The sequence below is a fragment of the Geotrypetes seraphini genome, chromosome 1 (assembly GCF_902459505.1).
Source record: "Geotrypetes seraphini chromosome 1, aGeoSer1.1, whole genome shotgun sequence".
NCBI classification, from domain to species: domain Eukaryota; kingdom Metazoa; phylum Chordata; class Amphibia; order Gymnophiona; family Dermophiidae; genus Geotrypetes; species Geotrypetes seraphini.
In genome coordinates this window covers 134881773-134905240 of record NC_047084.1, presented here as the reverse complement: position 1 = coordinate 134905240, position 23468 = coordinate 134881773, and the positions used below count along the sequence as shown (strand labels likewise).

The window sequence follows — 23468 nt, the reverse complement described above, 5'->3', positions numbered from 1 at the left end:
CTTCGGAATATGTTGCAAGAAATTGGCACAGATATAAAGGCGGACTGTGTCGAATTGACTGCTTTGGCCTTTGACCTTCGTAGTGAGATTTTGGCACTGGGGAATCGTGTGGATATCTCGGAGGGCCAAATTGAAGAACAACAGGTGATGATTACCCGTTTAGATACTCAGCAAACAGAGTTACAAACTACACAATTGTATTTACTGGACAAAATTGAAGACCTGGAAAATCGCAGTCGGTGATCTAATATTCGGATCCGGGGCCTTCCTGAATCGGCCAACTATACGGACTGCGCTGCGGTGGTCCGGCGTATTGCTAGCTATATTCTTTCGGATGAGACTTCAGCTGTGCTGCCGGAGACTATTAAGTTGGAAAGAGCTCATTGCGCTTTACAGGCCCCACGTGCTAACCGGTCCTGTGATATTATAGCTTGTTTTCAGGATTTTACACTAAAAGAGTCTCTTATGGCTAAGGCCCAGGTGCAATCACCTGTTCATTGGGATGGCCATGATATTGAACTCTACCATGATTTGGCTTCAGTAACTTTGCGGAGGAGGGCTGATCTGTGGCCGCTACTGAGGTATCTCCGGGATAAGGGGATCCGATACCGTTGGCGCTATCCCTTTGCGCTTGTGTTTCATCTGGAGGGTGTTTTGAAGACTGCGCTCTATGGAGGATGCTTTTTCGATCTTCCCGGAGGTGAACTTTAGTTCCCGAGATTCTTCAGTGAGCGGGGGTCTACGTGCTTTCCATCTTTTGGGTCAGCGATCCCCTCTCCCCCGTTGGGAGCGCTCCTTGAGGGGCCGTGGTCGGCTTCAATGTCAGGTCCCAGATCAGGAGCGATTGGAGAGTAATCTGCCTTGAGGGTCTTCTGGCTGTCTGTTTTGTTTCCCTGGACGCTGATGGGGTGTTGGGCTTTTCTGATTTGATTCTGTGGTGGGCTTTGCGTAGGTTATCTGTTTGGGAGTTTGTTATGTATTATATTGTGTGGGTTTGCTTTTCTTTGGGTTCTGGTTGGTGAAGAGCGTAGGGTTGCAGTGTCACCCCCTTATCTCTTGGGTTTTTCCACTAGGTAGTGGGATTTTCCAGAGTATTGTTGTTTGGGATGGGGGTGGGAGGGGGAGGAGGGTTGGGATGGTTTGGAAGGGTTGGGTATGATGGGGTTTTTCAGATATTGGACTCAGGGTTTTTTTTATTTTAGTTTTGAGTTTTGTTTTTTTTATTTTGTATATTTTTTATTCTGTATTCTGGAGGTGGTTTTTTCTTTTTGCTTTGAGCAGTTTTATGGGACCGCCAAGTGATGTAGAGGATCTGCAGCTTCACTGTGTGTCTTTTAATGTTCGAGGGTTGAATATACCACATAAACGTCATTTATTGTATAGAGAATTGAAGCGTTTGCATGCCACTATAGTTTTTCTTCAAGAAACGCATTTACTTTCCCAACATGAATATCTGATTCACAATTCTAGATTTCCCAATAGGTTTTTTGCTTCTAATGTGCGTGATGGGAAGAAAACTAGAGGGGTGGGTATTTTGCTAGCCTCTTCATTTCATGGGGAGGTTCAAACGGTTATTCGGGACCCTGAAGGGCATTATTTGCTTCTGATTGTTTTAGTGGGTGGGATGGTTTATACGTTGTTGAATATTTATGCCCCTAATGTGGGTCAGGGCTCCTTTTTTTACAGGCTTGAGTGATTTGTTGGGCCACACAGCAACTGGTCCCCTTCTGATAGGGGGGATTTTAATGTTACTTTGGATGCGGCCTTGGACACCACCACCACACAGGGCTCCTCTGTTCGCAGGAAGAGGGAATGTTTGCGTTCTCTGATTGAAAGATGGGGTTTGGTAGATTTGTGGAAACAAACTCACTCTCGGGATCAGGAGTTTACCTACTGCTCTTCTTCCCGGGACTGTAGCTCTTGGATTGATATGTGGCTTGGTGATCGTTTTTGGTTAGCCCGTTTAGCTTCTTGCTCCATCCAGTTTAGCACGCTTTCTGATCATATGCCTGTTCGGGTTTCTTTGCGAGGCTTGTTGTCGCGCCCTACTTGGAGCCCATTTGATGCATAGTATGAGAGAACAGACATTTGTTTTGGGACTAAGTATAGTACTAGGACAATTTTGAGGGACTCTTGAAGGTCACTTTCAGTGAAATGGTACTACTTTTGCTGGGGTAGAAATAGAAGTTGGGGGTGTCTTTACAGAGTCCAGTAAAAAGGTAGGTTTTTACCACCTTCCTGAAGTGTAGTAAACCTTTCAGTGATCTGATGGTTGACGGGATTTTGTTCCATAATTTGCGTAGGAAGTGCGAATAGGAGTGGTTGCGGGCATTTTCCAGAAGAAGGGTTCATGCCGGTGGGGTGGACAATCCTCTCTTGGCTTGGGATCACAGTTTCTTTGCCACATAGGGATGGGACTATTCTGTCAAAGAATTTGAAAGCTAGTGTAAGAGCTTTAAAGATGCAGCGTTTCCGGATGGGCAGCCAGTGTACAGCAGCCAGAGCTGGAGCGATGGGGGTCACAAATAGTTAAGTTCTTCAGTAGGCAAACTGCTGCATTTTGCACGCATTGTAATTTTTGTAGATTCCTTGCAGATAGTCAGATAGGTAAGTCTCACATCAATAGTGTGCAAGATTATGGAAAAGTTGATTAAACACAAATTAGATACGATCCTGAACGATGAGAGACTGAGGGATCCCCACCAGCATGGATTTACAAAGGGAAGGTCCTACCAGTTCAATCTGATCAGCTTCTTTGACTGGGTAACAAAATAGCTTGATATGGGAGAGTCCCTGGACTTCAGTAAGGCTTTTGATAGTGTCCCACACCTTTACTGAACAAGATGAGTTTGTTGCAACTAGGAGAAACATTGACTGCATGGGTTAAAGACTGGCTCAGTGGTGATGGTAAATGGTACTCCCTTCAAAACGTCAGAAGTGATCAGCGGAGTGCCGCAGGGCTGTCTTGGGTCCAGTCCTATTTAATATCTTTGTACGAGACCTGCCTAAGGGACTTCAAGGTAAAATTGCATTATTTGCTGATGATACTAAACTGTGCAACGTAGTGGGCAAGGACACCGTACCCGACACTATGACGCAGGACCTACTTTTACTGGAACAATGGTCCACAACTTGGCAACTGAGTTTTAATGCCAAAAAGTGTAAGGTTATGCACCTTGGCAGTGGAAACCCATGCAGGACTTACACCCTGAATGGTGAGACCTTAACAAGAACTGTGGCAGAACGGGACCTAGGAGTAATCATTAGTGAAGATACGAAGACTGCTAATCAGGTGGAGAGAGCTTCTTCCAAGGCTAGACAAATGCTGGGTTGCATCCGAAGAAGTTTTGTCAGCCGAAAGCCTGAAGTTATAATGCCACTGTACAGGTCCATGGTGAGACCTCATCTGGAATATTGTGTTCAATTTTGGAGGCCACATTATCAAAAGGATTTGCTGAGGATGGTCTCAGGACTCAAAGATCTCTCATATGAAGACCGTCTAGGTAAGTTGCAGCTATACTCTCTCAAGGAACGCAGAGAGAGGGGAGACATGATAGAGACGTTCAAATATGTTACTGGCCGTATTGAGATGGAAAAAGAAATCTTTTTCCTTACAGAACCTAAGGCAACAAGAGGGCATCCGTTAAAAATCAAGGGTGGGAGATTTCAGTGACATTAGGAAGTATTTCTTCACCGAAAGGGTGGTTGATCGTTGGAATGATCTTCCACTTCAGGTAGTTGAGGCCAGCAACGTGCTCGATTTTAAGAAAAAATGGGATTAAACATGTGGGTTCACTTCGAGGAAGTGCTTAGGGGGGAGGGCAGAGATGTTGGGCCGATGGCCTTTTTCTGCTGTCATATTCTATGTTTCTATGTTCTATGTTTCTATCTATAGTCCTACTAGTAGCAAGTTGCAGTAGAGCAGTCGGGTGAATTCTCCTTCAGAGAAATACAGATGAATTTTCCATAGTTGGCGCAGGTAGAAGGAGGTCGATACTACTGTGAGACATGACTCATTAGCGATAGGTCTACATCTAGGGTAATGCCTCTAAGCTGCATCAAGTGAGACAACTATACCTCCTCCTATTGAAACAAACTACTATGGAATCATCCCCTTCCTCTGGGTACAATTCTGACTCTGGCAAGGAGAACCCCAGGGAAAAGTTAACACTAACCAGACTACCCCCTCCCCTCCCCACCTGCTCTTTCATAGAGGATGAGGGATGAATTAGCACAGAACAGGCTCTGGACCCCCAAATAAGGGACACCTACTCCAAGCATAAGGAGATGATGGGCTCCAACCAGATTTTGAGACACCTACTCCCCAAGACCAGGTGGCCCTATGTAGGGCATGAGCCCGGAGACCAGAAACAGCCTAAGGTACTCCAAGTGCCTGACAGAACTGTGGCCCTAAAGCAAGCACAGGCCCTTAAGCAGGCCCAACATCCTGTGGACCCAGGCTGTAGCATGGGCTCAGGGGAGTTGGTCCCCACAAAAATTCTGAACAAGTCTGATCTGCACCATAAACAAACATTCATCTGCTGGATGCAGAGAAATGATAGGACACAGACTGCACTACCTTTTTTATTGGTGATGTCCTTTGTCATCATCTTTGGGTAAAGGGCTGTAATCTACAAGTCTGGACTGGTTTAGCAAGATGATAAAAATGACTTACCACAGGTTTCATTTCATTTCTTAAAAATGTATATCCCATCTTATTCCAAAGTGGTATATTATAAAACAGTAAAAAGGTTCTCTACACTGTCTTTGGCTAGTAAACAAGGAACTCTTGTTTAGTATCCTACCGTAACAGGATGAGTAAATCCAAATACTGAAAATATCTAATTGCATAACTGCAGTAAACACCACGACATAGGCTGCAAGGCAGTTTATAGGCATTACTCACCCTTCTCCTTTGCTGCTTAAATATTAAACGGTATACTCGTACAGTCTTAGTCTTCACAATCTATCCTTGAGGGCTGCCAACAGGCCAATGAATATGCATGAGAGTCTACAAACAACGTTGGTAGTAAGTAAACAAATCTCTCATGCATATTTCATTACGGATATCCTGAAAACTGACCCACTGGTGATCCTTAAGGACAGAGGAGACTATACCAAGGTTATGTAAAAGTACAGTATAAATATCACTTCCTTAAAGCATTCACAAACATTTCCAATACTATGAAATCACATGCTGTTTCTACCTTAGGGAAGAGGACTTGTATGTCACCTTTTTGTGGTCACACATTCAAAGTGGATAACATATATACAGTTAGTGACTTGCCCAGTCAGACGGAGCAGCACTGGAATCAATTCTACAACCTCAGGGTGCCGAGGCAGCAGTTCTTACTATTAAGCCATTCCTCACCTCCTATGATTCTCTCATGAAGAGCAAAAAAGAAAATGTGTTCTAGCTTGCACTGGATGAGATCATGGCCTGCCTTACCTGAGAAGCCCAGCCAACATTTTCCACAAAAACAGACTTTAAAACCTGCCCCGGATCTGGCACACACTCTTTCATAGGATTGGAAGAAGAGCTCGTCTTAGCTGTAGTGACTGAAAACACTGATCCTTCATATGAAATCATCTGTAATTAACAAACAAACAATAAAGCATATTTTACATTATATTTTTTAAAAACTTTACCTGTATAAAAGCAAGATACTTATACTGTATGGGCATTTATTACACAGTCAAGCTAGTACAACTGCAGCAATTCTGTGCCTCAAAGATTGGACCAATCAAGCAAATTGCCCACCTTTAGCAGGCAATCTCAAACAATTCATCAGTCACAGAAATGAGCTATTGTTGCTAGATGTTTCCAGAACTTTCCAGGAAATTACTTAAGACCAGTCTCTCTGGGCGCATACAGGAGTTCTCACCCTCCTGTACAATGCCTCACATTTGTTACCCAACAGCAAAATGAAGTTACGGAAATAGTTTGTATGACTGTCTTCAGAGAATAACTGATATAGATATGTAGTTTTGCTTATCCCACCCCCCTTTTTATCAAGCCATGTTAGTTTTTTTAAAATCGCCAGCCACGGTAGTAAAAGCTCCAAACCTCATAGAATTTCTATGAGCGTCGGAGGTTTTTACTACCGTGGCCGGCGATAAAAAATCCCTAATTCGGCTTGATAAAAAAGAAAGGTTTGTTAGAAAACAAGCAAAAAATTAAACAAAAAAAGGAAGGGGGTGGAAATCAGTCCCATCAACAGAGTGGTATAACATTTTCACAAATTTCTTTCAAGAAATGAATGTGATTAGAGGCATTGAAGAGATGACATGGATAACAGATGTTTAGATGAGTGACTACTAAGACGTGAGGAACATATTTTATATCCTCTAAGGACAGGAAAATAATTACTATATCTGAATATAACTTGCCTTAGAAATATAGCAGATAAAGGCAAAATGGCCTGTCTGCAGCATCCACTATCTGTTCCTCTAAAAGATCCCATGCGCTTGTCCCCCGCTTTCTAGAATTCAGTCTCTCTCTCCACCACCTCTACCAGGAGACTATTTCACGCATCTACCAGCCTTTCTGTAGATTACTCCTGAGCCTATCACCTCTTAACTTCATGCTATGTCCTTTCATTCTAGAGCTTCCTTTCAAACGAAAGACATGCATCATGCACATTTATACCACAAAGGTATTTAAACATCTCTATCATATCTCCCCTCTCCTGCCTTTCCTCCAAAGTATATTATAATAGTTCTTCAAGTGAGCACAGAGGGAGATCCAAATCATTAAATTATTATTTACAGTGATATAATTGTGTGAGTGGATTCTGTAAGTCCTCAGTGTGAGTTGCATAAGTCAGAAAAACACACAAGGCTCAATGCAGCACACCATCACAGGATCTTCCTGAGTGCATAATAATAAATAATAATAGTGTAGAGTGTAAACCCACTCAAATAATAATATAAACAAGTAAATAATAATGGAATGAGTAGAGACCAATTTCAACACTACACAACCTGCTAAGAATACAAAAATGAGACACTTATCTTGTGTCGGAAAATGTTGCCATAAGTGAATTTGCAGCTCCCGGTTCTACTGAGCTCAGTTTCGGGACCACCCCTTTTTGTCAGGAACCTCCAAATTGCTATTTGAACAATACCGTATTTTCGCGGATATAACGCGCACCATTGTAAAACGCGCACAGGGGTATAGCGCGCAGAAATCACGATGATATGTACAAAAACTTTTCTATACCGCGCTCAGGCATATAACGCGCATGCTGCCCGACTCTCCTCTGGCCACCCCGACTCTCCTTTCGCCCTCCCCGACTCTCATCTGGTTGCCCCGACTCACCCTGACTTTCGGTGCACTGCCCCGACTCTCCGTGCCTGTCCCCCTTGAAGTCCTGTCCCCCCTTGAAGGTCTGCCTGTCCCCCCTTGAAGGTCTGCCTGTCCCCCCTTGAAGTCCTGTCCCCATCCTGAAAGCCTGATGCCCCCCCTCGACGTCCGATTCTTCTCCCCCCTCGGCAGGACCACTCGCACCTCCACCCCGAAGGACCGCCGACTCCCCGACAATATCGGGCCAGGAGGGAGCCCAAATCCTCCTGGCCACGGCGACCCCCTAACCCCCCCCCGCACTACATTACGGGCAGGAGGGATCCCAGGCCCTCCTGCCCTCGACGCAAACCCCCTCCCCCCAACGACCGCCCCCCCCCAAGAACCTCCGCCCGTCCCCCAGCCGACCCGCGACCCCCCTGGCCGACCCCCCACGACACCCCCACCCGCCTTCCCCGTACTTTGTGTAGTTGGGCCAGAAGGGAGCCCAAACCCTCCTGGCCACGGCGACCCCCTAACCCCACCCCGCACTACATTACGGGCAGGAGGGATCCCAGGCCCTCCTGCCCTCGACGCAAACCCCCCTCCCTCCAACGACCGCCCCCCCCCCCAAGAACCTCCGACCGACCCGCGACCCCCCTGGCCGACCCCCCCACCCCCTTCCCCGTACCTTTGGAAGTTGGCCGGACAGACGGGAGCCAAACCCGCCTGTCCGGCAGGCAGCCAACGAAGGAATGAGGCCGGATTGGCCCATCCGTCCTAAAGCTCCGCCTACTGGTGGGGCCTAAGGCGCGTGGGCCAATCAGAATAGGCCCTGGAGCCTTAGGTCCCACCTGGGGGCGCGGCCTGAGACACATGGTCGGGTTTGGCCCATGTGCCTCAGGCCGCGCCCCCAGGTGGGACCTAAGGCTCCAGGGCCTATTCTGATTGGCCCACGCGCCTTAGGCCCCACCAGTAGGCGGAGCTTTAGGACGGATGGGCCAATCCGGCCTCATTCCTTCGTTGGCTGCCTGCCGGACAGGCGGGTTTGGCTCCCGTCTGTCCGGCCAACTTCCAAAGGTACGGGGAAGGGGGGTGGGGGAGTCGGCCAGGGGGGGTCGCGGGTCGGTCGGAGGTTCTTGGGGGGGGGGCGGGCGTTGGAGGGAGGGGGGGTTGCGTCGAGGGCAGGAGGGCCTGGGATCCCTCCTGCCCGTAATGTAGTGCGGGGTGGGGTTAGGGGGTCGCCGTGGCCAGGAGGGTTTGGGCTCCCTTCTGGCCCAACTACACAAAGTACGGGGAAGGCGGGTGGGGGTGTCGTGGGGGTCGGCCGGGGGGGTCGCGGGTCGGCTGGGGGACGGGCGGAGGTTCTTGGGGGGGGGCGGTCGGTGGGGGGAGGGGGTTTGCGTCGAGGGCAGGAGGGCCTGGGATCCCTCCTGCCCGTAATGTAGTGCGGGGTGGGGTTAGGGGGTCGCCGTGGCCAGGAGGGTTTGGGCTCCCTCCTGGCCCGATATTGTTGGGGAGTCGGCGGTCCTTCGGGGTGAGGGTGCGAGTGGTCCTGCCGGGGGGGGGGATGTATCGGACGTCGGGGAGTCGGCCGGGCAAGAGGGCTTGGGCTCCCTCTTGCTCCGATCGTGGATGCGGGTGCGGGTGGGAGCGCGTGCGAGCGGTCGTTCGGGGTGGGGGTGCGAGCGGTCCTGCTGGGGGGGTGAATCGGGCGTCGGGCGGGGTGGGAACTATGTTTAAAAACTTTTGTATACCGCGCTCAGGCATATAACGCGCGAGGGGTATGCGCGGTACGTAAAATCACGTATAACGCGCGCGTTATATCCGCGAAAATACGGTAACTCTCGGTTTTAAAATAGAATTTTCAGCACAGCAAAACTTGCATGCTGAACTGGGCCCACTGAACCGTGTGCACTTGTATGAGATAAGTATTGAACACTGTCTATTGTCATGTTGTGCTTGTGGTTGTTGCGGGTGCAGGTTTTGGGTTTTCTGCGGGTTCTAGTATTTTTCTAAGGCCGGGGAGAATTGAAGAACAGAAGCTGTGGCTCAGCTGGCGAGCTGTGGGGACATTTTCTTGCTGGGATCTCTCCTTTGCATATTTCTGTTTCAAGTTTTTAGTTCTGCTTGGCTATTCGGCAGACTGATAGGAATAGGAAAAGGCACCTATTATGTACCATTCCAGTTTTGTTTCAGTCTCCACCTGCTGGTCATGATGAGATATATAACCGCTTGTAAGATACCTATATTGGTCTGGAGAGTTACTAAAGAATTATAATTTTAGAGATAATTGTATGAGTGAATTCTGCATCTCGGGGCTCACTTGAACTATTATAGTATTTGATTTTGAGGTGTTCTTCCTCTGAGTTTTTCATTTTGATTGATTTTCCTCCAAAGTATACATATTGAGATCTTTAACTCTGTCCCCATACACCTTAAGATGGAAGGCCACCGACCATTTTAGTAGCCTTCCTCTGAAACGACTCCCATCCTGTTTATATCTGTTTGAAAATGTGGTCTCCAGAATTGTAAACAATATTCCAAATGAGGTCTCAACAGAGTCATATACAGGGCATCAATACCTCCTTTTTCCTACTGACCATACCTCTCCCTATGGAACCTAGCTTTTGTTGTCACCTTTTCAACCTGTTTAGCCACCTTAAGAACCTCACATACCATCACACCCATGTCCTCTTTCTCTTTTGTGCACAAAAAGTTCTTCACCCCTAAACTGTACTATTTCCTTGGGTTTTTGCAGACCAAATACATGACCTTGTATTTCTTCACGTTAAATCTTAGCTGATAAATTTCAGACCATTCTTCAAGCTTGGCTAGGCCCTTCCTCATATTATTCACACCGTCAGAGGTGTCTATTCTATTGCAGATTTGGTATCATCTGCATCCAGCACTGGTCGCCGTACATGAAGGAGGACACGGTACTACTCGAAAGAGTCCAGAGAAGAACGACTAAGATGGTTAATGGGTTGGAGGAGCTGCCATACAGCAAAAGATTAGAGAAACTGGGCCTCTTCTCCCTCAAACAGAGGAGATTGAGAGGGGACATGATCGAAACATTCAAGGTACTGAAGGGGATAGACTTAGTAGAGAAAGACAGACTGTTCACCCTCTCCAAGAGAATGAGAGGGCACTCTCTAAAGTTGAAAGGAAATAGATTCTATACAAGCGTAAGGAAGCTCTTCTTCACCCAGAGAGTGGTGGAAAACTGGAATGCTCTTCCAGAGTCTGTCATAGGAGAACACACCCTCCAGGGATTCAAGACAAAGTTAGACAAGTTCCTGCTGATAGTCCCGCTGGTAGGGCTAGTCTCGGTTAGGGTGCTGGTCTTTAACCTAAGGGCCACTGCGTGAGTGGACTGCTGGGCATGATGAACCACTGCTCTGACCCAGCAGCAGCAATTCTTTTGTTCTTATGTAAATCTTACCTGAAAGACATTCAGTAATATCACTTACAAAAGATGTACTAAGCCAAATTGACAAGTTAAAAAGTGATAAATCACCTGGACCAGATGGTATACATCCCAGGGTATTAAAAGAACTCAAACATGAAATTGCTGACCTGCTGTTAGTGATCTATAGCCCGTCTCTAAAATCATCTGTAGTACCTGAAGATTGGAGGGTAGACAATGTTATCCCTATTTTTAAAAAAAGGGTTTCAGGGAAGATCTGGGAAATTACAGACCACTAAGACTGACTCTTCAGTGCCGGCCAAAATGGTGGAAACAATTACAAAAAATAAAATTGTGGAGCACATAGAAAAACATGATTTAATGAGACAGTCAGCATGGGTTCAGCTAAGGGAGATCTTCCCTCACCAATTTGCTTGCCTTCTTTGAAAGTGTGGATAAAGGTGAGACAGTTGATGTTCCTCATGAGAGGCTCCTGAGAAAATTAAAGAGTCATGGGATAGGTGGCAAAGTTCAGTTGTGGAATAGGAATTGGTTATTAGATAGAAAATAGAGGGTAGGGTTACATGGTCATTTTTCTCAATGGAGGAGAGTAAACAGTGGAGTTCCGCAGGGGTCTGTACTGGGATTGGTGCTATTTAACTTATTTATAAATGACCTGGAAATTGGAACGACGAGTGAGGTGATTAAATTTACAGATGATACTAAACTGTTCAAAGTTGTTAAAACTCATGCAGATTGTGAAAAATTGCAGGCATACCTTAGGAAATTGGAAGACAGGGTATCCAAGTATCAAATGAAATTTAATGTGGACAAATGTAAAGTGATACACATTACAAATCAGTTACCGGATGCTAGGGTCCACACCTTGTGGGTTAGCGCCCAAGAAAAGTGTCTGGGTGTCCTTGTAGACCAGTGGTTCCCAACCCTGTCCTGGAGGACCACCAGCCAGTCAAGTTTTCAGGATGGCCCTAATAAATATGCATAAGAGAGATTTGCATATCATGGAGGTGGCATGCATGCAAATCTGTCTCATGCATATTCATTAGGGCTATCCTGAAAACCTAACTGGCTGGTGGTCCTCCAGGACAGGGTTGGGAACCACTGTTAAGATAAGATATAAGTTGCCTCTGCCGGGTCAAACCAAAGGTCCATCGTGCCCAGCAGTCCGCACCCGCGGCGGCCCATCAGGTCCATGACCTGTAAGGTGGTCCTTGTCTAAGCCCATTAATCCCTCTCATTTTTTTTTTTCTATTGATACTCTTTCTATAACCTACCTCTACCTCTATCTGTATCCCACAATCCCCTTATCCTTCAGGAATTTATCCAATCCTTCCTTGAAACCCCGTAGTGTACTCTGTCCTATCACAACTTCTGGAAGCGCATTCCAGGTGTCCACCACCCTCTGAGTGAAAAAGTACTTCCTAGCATTGGTTTTAAACCTGTCCCCTTTCAGTTTCTCCGAGTGCCCCCTTGTACTTGTGGTTCCCAATAGTGTGAAGAATCTGTCCCTTTCTACCTTCTCTATGCCTTTCATGATCTTGAAGGTCTCTATAATGTCTCCTCCGAGTCTCCGCTTTTCCAGGAAGAAGAGCCCCAACCTCTCTAACCTGTCAGCGTATAAAAGGTTTTCCATACCTTTTATCATTTTTGTCACTCTTCTCTGGACCCTCTCAAGCATTGCTATGTCCTTCTTGAGGTGTGGCGACCAATACTGGACACAGTACTCCAGATGTGGGCGCACCATCGCACGATACAGCGGCATAACTTCCCCTCTTAATAATGCCCAGCATTCTGTTTGCCTTCTTAGAGGCTGCTGCACACTGTGCCGTTGATTTCATTGTTGTATCCACCCAAGTCTTTTTGAGGTTACTCTCCCCTAGTACTAATCACTCCCATTTTGTAACTGAACATGGGGTTCTTTTTCCCTATATGCATGACCTTGCATTTCTCTATATTAAAGCGCATTTGCCATTTATTTGCCCACTCTTCCAGTTTAGTTAGGTCCCTTTGTAGGTCCTCACATTCTTCCGAAGTTTTGACCTTGCTGCAGAGTTTGGTGTCATCCGCAAATTTTATAACTTCGCACTTCGTCCCTGTTTCTAGGTCGTTTATAAATACATTGAACAGCAGCGGTCCGAGCACCGACCCCTGGGGAACATCGCTCGTGACCTCCCTCCAGTTCGAGTAGTGGCCCTTCACCCCAACCCTTTGCTTTCTGCCTGCCAGCCAGTGCTTAATCCATCTGTGTATGTCCCCTTCCACCCCGTGGTTCCACAACTTCCTTAGTAGCCGCTCATGGGGTACCTTGTCAAAGGCCTTTTGGAAGTCAAGATAGATTATGTCTATGGATTCCCCTTTGTCCATCTGGCTGTTTATCCCTTCAAAGAAGTGCAGTAAGTTTGTTTGGCACGATCTTCCCTTGCAGAAGCCATGCTGGCTCGCTTTCAAACAATATGATGAAATCTTCCACCTAATGTGCAGCAGCAACCAAAAGAGCAAACAAGATGCTGGGAATTATTAAAAAGGGGATGGTAAACAAGATTAAGAATGTTATAATGTCTCTGTATCGCTCCATGGTGCTACCTCACTTGGAGTATTGTGTTCAATTCTGGTCTCCTTATCTCAAGAAAGATATAGTGGAACTAGAAAAAGTTCAAAGAAGAGTGATCAAGATGATAAAAGGGGATGGAAAGACTAAAATGTTTAGGGCTCTTCAGCTTGGAAAAGAGACAGATGAGGGGAGATATGATTGAAGTCTACAAAATCCTGAGTGGAGTAGAATGGGTACAAGTGGATCGATTTTTCACTCCATCAAAAATTGCAAAGACTAGGGGACACTCAAAGTTACAGGGAAATACTTTTAAAATCAATAGGAAGAAATATTTTTTCACTCGGAGAATAGTTAAGCTCTGGAATGCATTGCCAGAGGTTGTGGTAAGAGTAGAGAGTAGCTGGTTTTAAGAAAGCTTTGGACAATTTCCTGGAGGAAAGTCCATAATCTGTTATTGAGAAAGACATGGGGAAAGTCACTGCTTGCCCTGGATCAGTAGCATGGAATGTTTCTACTCTTTGGATTTTGGCCAGGTACTTGTGACCTGGATTGGACACCATGAGAACGGGCTACTGAGCTCGATGGACCATTGGTCTGACCCAGTAAGACTATTCTTATGTTAAAAAGAACAAGCCTAAAAACCGAAACGTGAAGCACACCACTAGTAACATCCCTTTCCAGAGAGATCTCCATTGACCATTACCCTGTTGCCTTCCACTCAACCAGTTCCTGACCCAGTCCGTCACTTTGGGGCCCATACCAAGGGCACTCAGTTTATTTATTAGATGCCTGTGTGGAACAAAGCTCCATCTAAACACACCTTCTTGCTAGCAGCGCATCATGTGACTCAGTTTTTTTCTAATGGTGTTGCTACTTTGAATGTCGATGGAATACATTCTCTTGTAAAATGTACTAAACTTCTACAAGCATTGTCGTGAAGAAGCAGCACGCCTTCTGTGAGTTTTCCTCATCTTTACTCCTTGTTAACTTTAGCAAAGTGGTCATTGTGTTGGCATAACTCTCTTCAGTTATGGTCGTCTTCTGTTGCATGAACTCCAGAAGCAAAAGTCCATCATCCCAGAAGACAGTTGTCATGACTTTGCCTGCAGTGTTTTCTATCTTGAACTTTTTTGGGGTGGGAGATGACTTGTGCTTCCACTGCATTGACTCCATTTTGGACTCAGGATCTCTGTGATAGACTCAAGTCTTAACTCCAGTCACCAAACGATTAAAATAATTCATTTGTCTTCATGGAGCATCTCTATGTTCTGACATGGCATCAACATTCTTGGAACACATCTTGCACTAACCTTGGACATGTCCACCTTTCAATGAATTATTTTCCAAACTGTACCTGCCAAGATGCCCATTTCTTTGGCTATTCGGAAACTTTAGTTCATATGTCTGACAAAATTAAATCCTCGACTTTCTTGCACATTTCTGTGGAAGTTGCTTCCACAGGCCGTCCAGTATGATGGTCAACTTCAATGGACTCTCTACCCCACTTAATTGCTTGCTCCAAAATTTTACTTTGTACGATGATGGAGCAGACTCACCATAAACTGCAGTCATGCATTCATGAATTTTCTTTTGGCTTTTTCCCTTCTTTTGTGAGAAAATGTATCACTGAACACTTCTCCAAATCTAGCAGTTTCTTACTTGATTCGCATGAGGACTCTCCTGTCTCTTGGAATGTTAGACTCTCACTGAGCATAAGTAACCTTGACACATCACACACTTGATACTTTCTTTCATATTCAGGTAGATAAAGTACTGAACGTCTCTCGTACTAATTCGTAAAGAGATCCTACCTAGCTCACAAAATCATTCCAGATCCAGATAGCAGATATGTGGTATGGGCAGGGGAGCTTATGGGTAAAAAAAATTTGATCTGTATTCAGTATATGCTCTGAATGTGCACTCTTACATATTATTTTCATCTCTGCTGGCTGTTTTGGCCCCTTTACAGGGATACCAATCAGTAGTGGTGGTGAGGGAAAGACTAACATAACATCAGACCCAATGATAGACTGCATGCTCCCTAAACCTTGACTGAGGGGTGGGGAGGACAAAAATGTCAATTTTGTTATAAAGAACCTGGGATTCTACACCCCGATATCAATTTAATGTTTTACTTCCCAATGCATAAAGTAGATGCTAGGCTAGATTATATTTTATGGGCAACACCACTTTTTTATGTTGTATAAGGTATGGGGGTACTGAGGATGGAGTGTTGTTCAATCACCAATAGGGTATAGGCAGATTTGGCCCTTGTACAAAGGGCTCCCATGTCTAGTTGGTACATGAATTTCACTCTTTATTTAGACCCCGATTTTAAAGTGTTTCTTGAATAACAGTGGGAGCTTTACCCAACTGACAATGACCCAGCAGATGTTCCCATAGTAATTTATTGGGAAGCTGGTAAAGCTATTAGAAGGGGGAAAATTTGGAGTATACAACCCGCACACAATGTGAGGGATAAAATCTTAGTGGAGTTGGTGGGAAAATTCTATGATGAGAGGCACTTTGGTGGGCCAGGGGGCTAACGCTGTCCATCAAAAGTATCATGTGCTTCTCAAGCAGATCAATGAGGTACTCAATCAATGGGCCTCTAGAGATATCCAACTTTATAAATACAGGTTGTACAGGTGGGGAAATAAAAACTGGAAAGCTGTTAGCATCCCTAGTTAAGAAGAAAGACACAAAGCAGTTAACTTGTATTAGGACCCCTGAAAACTTGTTGGTGTCTAAAGCAGACATACTTATACAGACACAATAAAGGGCAATGCAATACTGTACAGTGGAACTCTAGTTCCCATTCCTTAGTCAAGATCAATTCTTACCCTCCTGACTCACATACTTACAGAAGGATTATTGCTGGGGTTTTGGCTTGGAGAAGTTGAACTGCTTTCCATTATTCTTTGTGACTTAGTTTGGTCTTTTAAGTTACACACTGCACCTGCTGCCACCTTGCAAGAGTCTGTATTAGCTGGTCTCCTGAAAGATGGAAAATTAGATGTTGCAAAATCTTTAAAAACAGACAGAAAACCTTCTGGGTTCAATAGGATAGTCATAACATTAGATCAACCACGCAATCACTTCAGTAGTTTTAAAATACCATAGCATTCAGTTTTGTTTCATTAGGATTTTGTCACCATTTATTACTTGAGAAATGTAGTGCTCATTAAAGGACACACAGCAGTGGTCACTGAATATTTCCACTTAGCCAGAGAAAGCAAGGTTCTATCTGTAACACATTACTGAAAGGCGATATCTAATGGAGCATGGGATCAGTGTTTGGTGTTGAGATTTTTTGGTTGGTTTGGTTTTTTTGTGTTTTTTTTTTTAAATAAAGAGGCCCTTAAGTCTAGAATGGGATCATCTCTTTTTTGGAATCAAGAAATATTTTGAATAAAATCTCTGCTTGAGGTCTAAGAGGCAGGAGAGTTCCTTTAACAATATATCATGAAGCTAATAATTTGATCATGGTACTCTTAAGTAGCAATTTGGCTGGGATACAAATAGATAAAGAGTCTGAGGTTGAATCAGAACCAGCAATTTATATAAAATCTAATCTTCACTCCAGAAGGAAGGTCCTTTGGAATGGACACTGGATACTGTTTATGTCCACCTGAATCTAATCAAAACCCAAGGCCCTAAGTTATGGAATCTTGGCAATCCAAGATGGCCGCGGCAGCCTGCTGTTGAGAAAGACGCTGCTAAATCTTTCTCTCCCCCAGCAAGAATTTCTTAAACTTATGCCGAAAAGGAGGGGTAAGAGCGTCGGTAGTGCCTCCCGACGCCCAGTAGTACCTTCAATCGGCTCCATCGATGAACTTATGCGGCGCCTACAACAGGAATCAGTACTGTTGGGGCTTCGCCTGCTGGAGACGCTGGCGGGGAGTGACGCCGTAGCTTATCTCCCAGGGCTTGATGCAACCTTGAGCCCCGACATCAAAGCACCGCCCCCGCAGCCTCAGAGAACAAGCTCTCCATATGAGCTCGACATGTCCGAGGGGGCAGTGTTTGAACCACAGGAGGCTGGTGAGTGCTTGTTAATAGTCTCTAAAGGGATTTGGTATCCCCAGAGAAACTGCCTGACGAAGGGACATCCCCGAAGAAACTGTCTGAGGAAAGGAGACGGACCAAGGCAGAAAAGAGGTATGCCTGGGAACTGAGAAAGTTTCTTTGCCACTTGTAACTTTTTCAACAGTAACTAAACCACCCAAGGTTACTTTGGATGCCTTGTGGGATCTTGTGGTTAATTTGGGAAAATTGATTGCACCACAAGTTAATGAATTAGGGGAGAAATTGAATGTACAGGTAAAAGAACTCCTTACCTTAAAACAAGATACTGTACTTAACAACTAAAAATGATTTACAAAAAATTTCCATGGAGGTGACTTCAGTTAAGAAAATTCAGGAAGCATTGGTAACAGATAATATTTCCCTAAGGAAGAAATTGGAAGTATTGCAAAACTAAAGTAGAGTTAATAATTTATGTATATTGAATTTTCCAAAGATTCCAATTGTTACTCATAATAACATAGTAACATAGTAGATGACGGCAGATAAAGACCCGAATGGTCCATCCAGTCTGCCCAACCTGATTCAATTTAAATTTTTAAATTTTTTCTTCTTAGCTATTTCTGGGCAAGAATCCAAAGCTTTACCCGGTACTGTGCTTGGGTTCCAACTGCCGAAATCTCTGTTAAGACTTATTCCAGCCCATCTACACCCTCCTAGCCATTGAAGCCCTCCCCAGCCCATCCTCCACCAAACGGCCATATACAGACACAGACTGTGCAAGTCTGCCCAGTACTGGCCTTAGTTCAATATTTAATACTATTTTCTGATTCTAAATCCTTTGTGTTCATCCCACGCTTCTTTGAACTCAGTCACAGTTTACTCTCCACCACCTCTCTCGGGAGCGCATTCCAGGCATCCACCACCCTCTCCGTAAAGTAGAATTTCCTAACATTGCCTTTGAATCTACCACCCCTCAACCTCAAATTATGTCCTCTGGTTTTACCATTTTCTTTTCTCTGAAAAAGATTTTGTTCGACGTTAATACCCTTCAAGTATTTGAACGTCTGAATCATATCTCCCCTGTCTCTCCTTTCCTCTAGGGTATACATATTCAGGGCTTCCAGTCTCTCCTCATACATCTTCTGGCGCAAGCCTCCTATCATTTTCGTCGCCCTCCTCTGGATCGCCTCAAGTCTTCTTACGTCCTTCACCAGATATGGTCTCCAAAATTGAACACAATACTCCAAGTGGGGCCTTACCAATGACCTGTACAGGGGCATCAACACCTTCTTCCTTCTACTGACTACGCCTCTCTTTATACAGCCCAGCATCCTTCTGGCAGCAGCCACTGCCTTGTCACACTGTTTTTTCACCTTTAGATCTTCGGATACTATCACCCCAAGGTCCCTCTCCCCGTCCGTGCATATCAGCTTCTCTCCTCCCAGCATATACGGTTCCTTCCTATTATTAATCCCCAAATGCATTACTCTGCATTTCTTTGCATTGAATTTTAGTTGCCAGGCATTAGACCATTCCTCTAACTTTTGCAGATCCTTTTTCATATTTTCCACTCCCTCTTCGGTGTCTACTCTGCTACAAATCTTGGTATCATCTGCAAAAAGGCACACTTTTCCTTCTATCCCTTCAGCAATGTCACTCACAAACATATTGAACAGGATTGGCCCCAGCACTGATCCCTGAGGGACTCCACTACTCACCTTTCCTTCCTTCGAGCAACTTCCCTTAACCACCACCCTCTGGCGTCTGTCCGACAGCCAGTTTCTGACCCAGTTCACCACTTTGGGTCCTAACTTCAGCCCTTCAAGTTTGTTCAACAGCCTCCATTAGAATGTTAAAGAGGAACTTTAAAGAGATCTTAAATGTACCGGAGCAATCTATACCTCCATTTGCTTGGGTCTATTATCTTCCACAGGAAAGAGATCAGCAACAACTTGGAAGTGAAAATCAACAAGAGACCCCCACTAGATGTTTCAAAGGAGGTTAAATCAAAGCGAACAACGCTATATTTTCTTGCTGGATACGGTGGACCCTAGAGGGTTAAATGGGGAAATAGAATGGTTATCGGGGATTGGCTAAATCTATCCAATAGGAACAGGGGGTGGGAGGTTTTGAATTAGAATGGGGAGGAGTATATAAACACCGGTCAGTATGCTGCGGCCATCTTTCTCTCACAGATTTTGGAGTCGGAGGACAACAACGACCTTGGTGAGCTACATTCTATTCATTTATACAAGAAGCACTGAAAGGATAGTTGTGGGTAGTTGTGTTGTATGAATGGTTTTTCACAGTGTCCTGCTTTTTATGCTTTATTCCGTAGGGGGACCCTTGATACAGCAATGTATGCGAAACATGTCAGGTCAGACTCCTAGGTTTTGGCTGTGATATAAGCTAAGTACAAATACACTATTTAAGCACTTTATATTTATATATATTTATTAGAGGAAATGCTATTATGCAACAAAAAGACTTTTAGATAATTTCATCACATATAAAGCAGAACAAGGAAAAGTTTATTATCAATAAGGTGACAGCCAATGATGAGACGCCACGTAAAGCTTCCCACAATTCGAAAAGTGACTTTGCGGTGGAGTGGTGGGGCTGAGGCTTCCCTTTGAGATTTATTACTGACGTTAACAATATAGAGTCCAGGAGGTAAACGCTTATATGAGATAGTACTGGACTTTAAGCAACATTCTAACTTATGCCACAGTTTGTTTGGGCTTTCCAATTTATTGGAAGCATCTAATGCTTCTCTTTCTTCTCCAGCTACACTTTTGTTGACGGTAGCTCTTTTACCGGATAAAGAATGGATTTTAAGGATGTTTTTTCAGAATAGATCTAAGGAGTTTTGGGGACATAAAATCCAAATGTCAACTGAGTTCCCAAATAAAAACAGGACCATAAAAACGCTTCCAAGAAGCGACACCCCACCTTTCCCTTTATCCTCCCTCCTCTCCTAATTTTATTTTTATTTATATAATGTAATTTTAAAAGTTTCCCTTCCCCTTTCGTTTCATACCCTTCATAATCAAGTCTTTGTATCGACCTTACCTCCCCATTTTTTTAATTTTGTTTTATACATACATATATCTTATTACTGTAAACCGACCAGATACTTGGGATGGTCAGTATATCAAAATATTAATAAACTTGAAACAACCTGATGTCTCAAGGGAGACACAAAAAAAGGAGACAACAGTTTTTGATTTTGAGACCAGCAGTAACTGAGATAGGAGGTGTTTTCCACTTAAAGATTTCCTTGCAAGTGAGTGATTAAATATTAGTCTTTAAAGTATGTTTTCCTTGAACCATCTCAGTTATCCAGTTTTTTATTTCTTAAACGCCTTGGGAGAGAAGAGAAATAACACCATCTGAAGGAGTAAGAATCCCAATCCAGTCGACTGTAGATTTCTTGATAGCTGAATGAGTCCAAACTACTCTGGCTTGGCCCAAAATTAGATCAGTTACCCACGCTCATTCCACTACCTTCTGGTCCCACACTGCAGATCAAATTCTCAAGCAAAGTTTTGGGCATAATTACTGACTCTACACTTTCCTTTAATGATCATCTCAACTCTCTGGTAAAAAAATGTTTTTTTAGTCTTCACATGTTGAGGAAAGTGAGATCCTGCTTCCGCCAACAACATTTTGATATCCTTGTACAATCAATCATTCTTTACAGACTGGACTATTGTAATTCCATCTATCTATGTCTAACCAAGAAAAATCTTCGAAGACTTCAGTGGATCCAGAACACTGCGTCTAGGTTGATCTTCGCAAAAACCAAATTCGATCACGTTTCCCCACTTCTATCAAAACTTCACTGGCTTCCGGTGATTTCTAGGATTCACTTTACATGTACCTCCTAATTTTCAAGATCCTACATGGCATTCTTCCTCCCCTAATCTCACTATCCTGGAATTCCTCAAGACCTGATATTACCAGATCCGCCCATATACTCAAACTATCTTTCCCCTCATTAAAAGGTGTCATGTATGCAGGTAAATTAGGGAAATACCTTTTCTTCAAATTTACTGAGCTTTGGAATAACCTCCCTGCCCCACTGCGGAACCTAGGCTCATTCCAATTATTCCGAAAGCATCTGAAAACCTGGCTTTTCTCCAAAACGTACAGCGATCTATTTAAAATGTAAAGCTAGCTATCCTCTTCATAACCTATTTCTTATTATGTCCTTCCCTCATTTATTGAATTACCTGTAACTGTGTCAAGCTCTATCTTTATGGAGATGATGCGGTATACAAATTAAGGTATAGTTTAGTTTATTTTAGGTTTATCATTTTCTGGGGAGGTTTTCATTCTGAATTAATCTTGGATCTCTAATTGAGGACTTGAGATAGATTAAACAAATTTTCTTTTTCTTGTTAAATTAATTTTTTGATTTCATTTAAGTAAGAACATAAGAAGTTGCCTCCACTGGGTCAGAACAGAGGTCCATCGCGCCCAGCGGTCTGCTCCCGCGGTGGCCCATCAGGTCCATGACCTGTGAAGTGGTTCCTGACCATTTCTATGACCTACCTCTGCTTCTATCTGTACCCCTCAATCCCCTTATCTTTTAGGAACCTATCTAAACCTTCCTTGAACCCCTGTACTGTGCTCTGGCCTATCACAGTCTCCGGAAGCGCGTTCCATGTGTCCACCACCCTCTGGGTAAAAAAGAACTTCCTAGCATTTGTTCTAAACCTGTCCCCTTTCAATTTCTCCGAGTGACCCCTAGTACTTGTGGTTCCCCACAGTCTGAAAAATCTGTCCCTGGCTACCTTCTCTATGCCCTTCAGGATTTTGAAGGTTTCTATCATGTCTCCTCTAAGTCTTCTCTTCTCTAGGGAGAACAGCCCCAGCATTTTCAACCTGTCAGCGTATGAAAAGTTTTCCATACCTTTTATCAGTTTAGTCGCTCTTCTCTGGACCCCCTCAAGTACTGCCATGTCCTTCTTGAGGTACGGCGACCAGTACTGGACACAGTACTCCAGGTGCAGGCGCACCATTGCACGATACAGTGGCATGATGACTTCCTTCGTCCTGGTTGCGATACCCTTTTTAATGATACCCAACATTCTGTTCGCTTTCTTTGAGGCTACCGCACACTGTGCTGATGCTTTCAATATTGTGTCCACCATCACCCCCAGTATATTGTCTTAATCTACTTTTTTTGTAGAAGTGTTCAATACTTGGTATGTATTTGTGAAAATTATAAATAAATCCTAACCCAAATTTTAAATGTGAAGCTGGCTGTAACTTGGGGGTCCTTAGCTGTGTTGATTGAGGTCCCTATTGATGTCATCAGTAATGAGGGAGCAGAGGACAACACCTCTTTAAAGGAAAGAAGTGTTCCTTTGGTGACCAAATCCAAGTACCTCCTAAACCTAAACAAGCTGGGTGGATTAGAAAGGGCTACAGAGAGGCTCTGGAGTATCTAACAGTAGTCTTTGATCCACACCCTCCTTAATCTTCTTTTTAAGATTATCTCCCTTGAAGGGCAAGTTAGCAAGCTTGTCTTGTATATATAATCTAAGGTTGATGCCTACAGCTGCAATAGTTTACGGACATCAATATCCAAAAAGGAAGTTCTTGATGCCATTTCAAAATCAAAGGTTGACCTAACGGATCTGGAAAAATCCTCTCCAAGATCCAAGTTCCCATCCAGAGGAAACGGATCAGCCAGAAAAGAAACCTCATCCCAAGACACCCAGGGCCGCTTGGACGATGGCTGAGCAGGCCGGATAGCGGCAACCTTAGGAGATGGAAAGGAAAGACCCCCCAGACAACCCTCGGAACCTAAGCAGGACCCCCAGCCACCCGTAAATAAGCCTTGCACATGGCTAAGATAAAATCAGGGCTGAACAACCCCGGCAGCAATCTAGAAATCATACCACGAGCAAAAGACAACATTTAAGACCTGTTCCTGACTCTCTAAGACAGGAGGAAGGTCACCTGAGGCAGTGGGCAAAATGGATGCATTTCCAGGAAAAACTGAGAGAAGCGCCATCGCTAAAGTCACCTGAAAACAAACACGGCACTGAAGCCAAATTCGACCCCATCGCTACAGAAACACCGCTAGCAGCCCCAACCGCAGCGTTGAAGGAATCCCCAGCCAACCCAGCTTTCTACAATCCCAAATCCGCCAGCCACTGAGG

At 44.5% G+C, this 23468-nt stretch overlaps 1 protein-coding gene across 2 annotated transcripts in view; it reads right to left on the bottom strand.

Annotated features, from left to right (window-relative positions):
- The window catches only part of PLK4 (polo like kinase 4), a 102683-nt gene that overhangs the window by 4076 nt on the left and 75139 nt on the right, over nt 1–23468 (bottom strand). For both annotated transcript variants that reach the window (XM_033938977.1, XM_033938968.1), the window contains exons 13-14: nt 16128–16260; nt 5450–5590 (exon numbers count right to left, since the gene is read on the bottom strand). In XM_033938977.1, coding sequence (XP_033794868.1) covers nt 5450–5590; nt 16128–16260 — 274 coding nt within the window. The remainder of the gene's footprint in view (nt 1–5449; nt 5591–16127; nt 16261–23468) is intronic.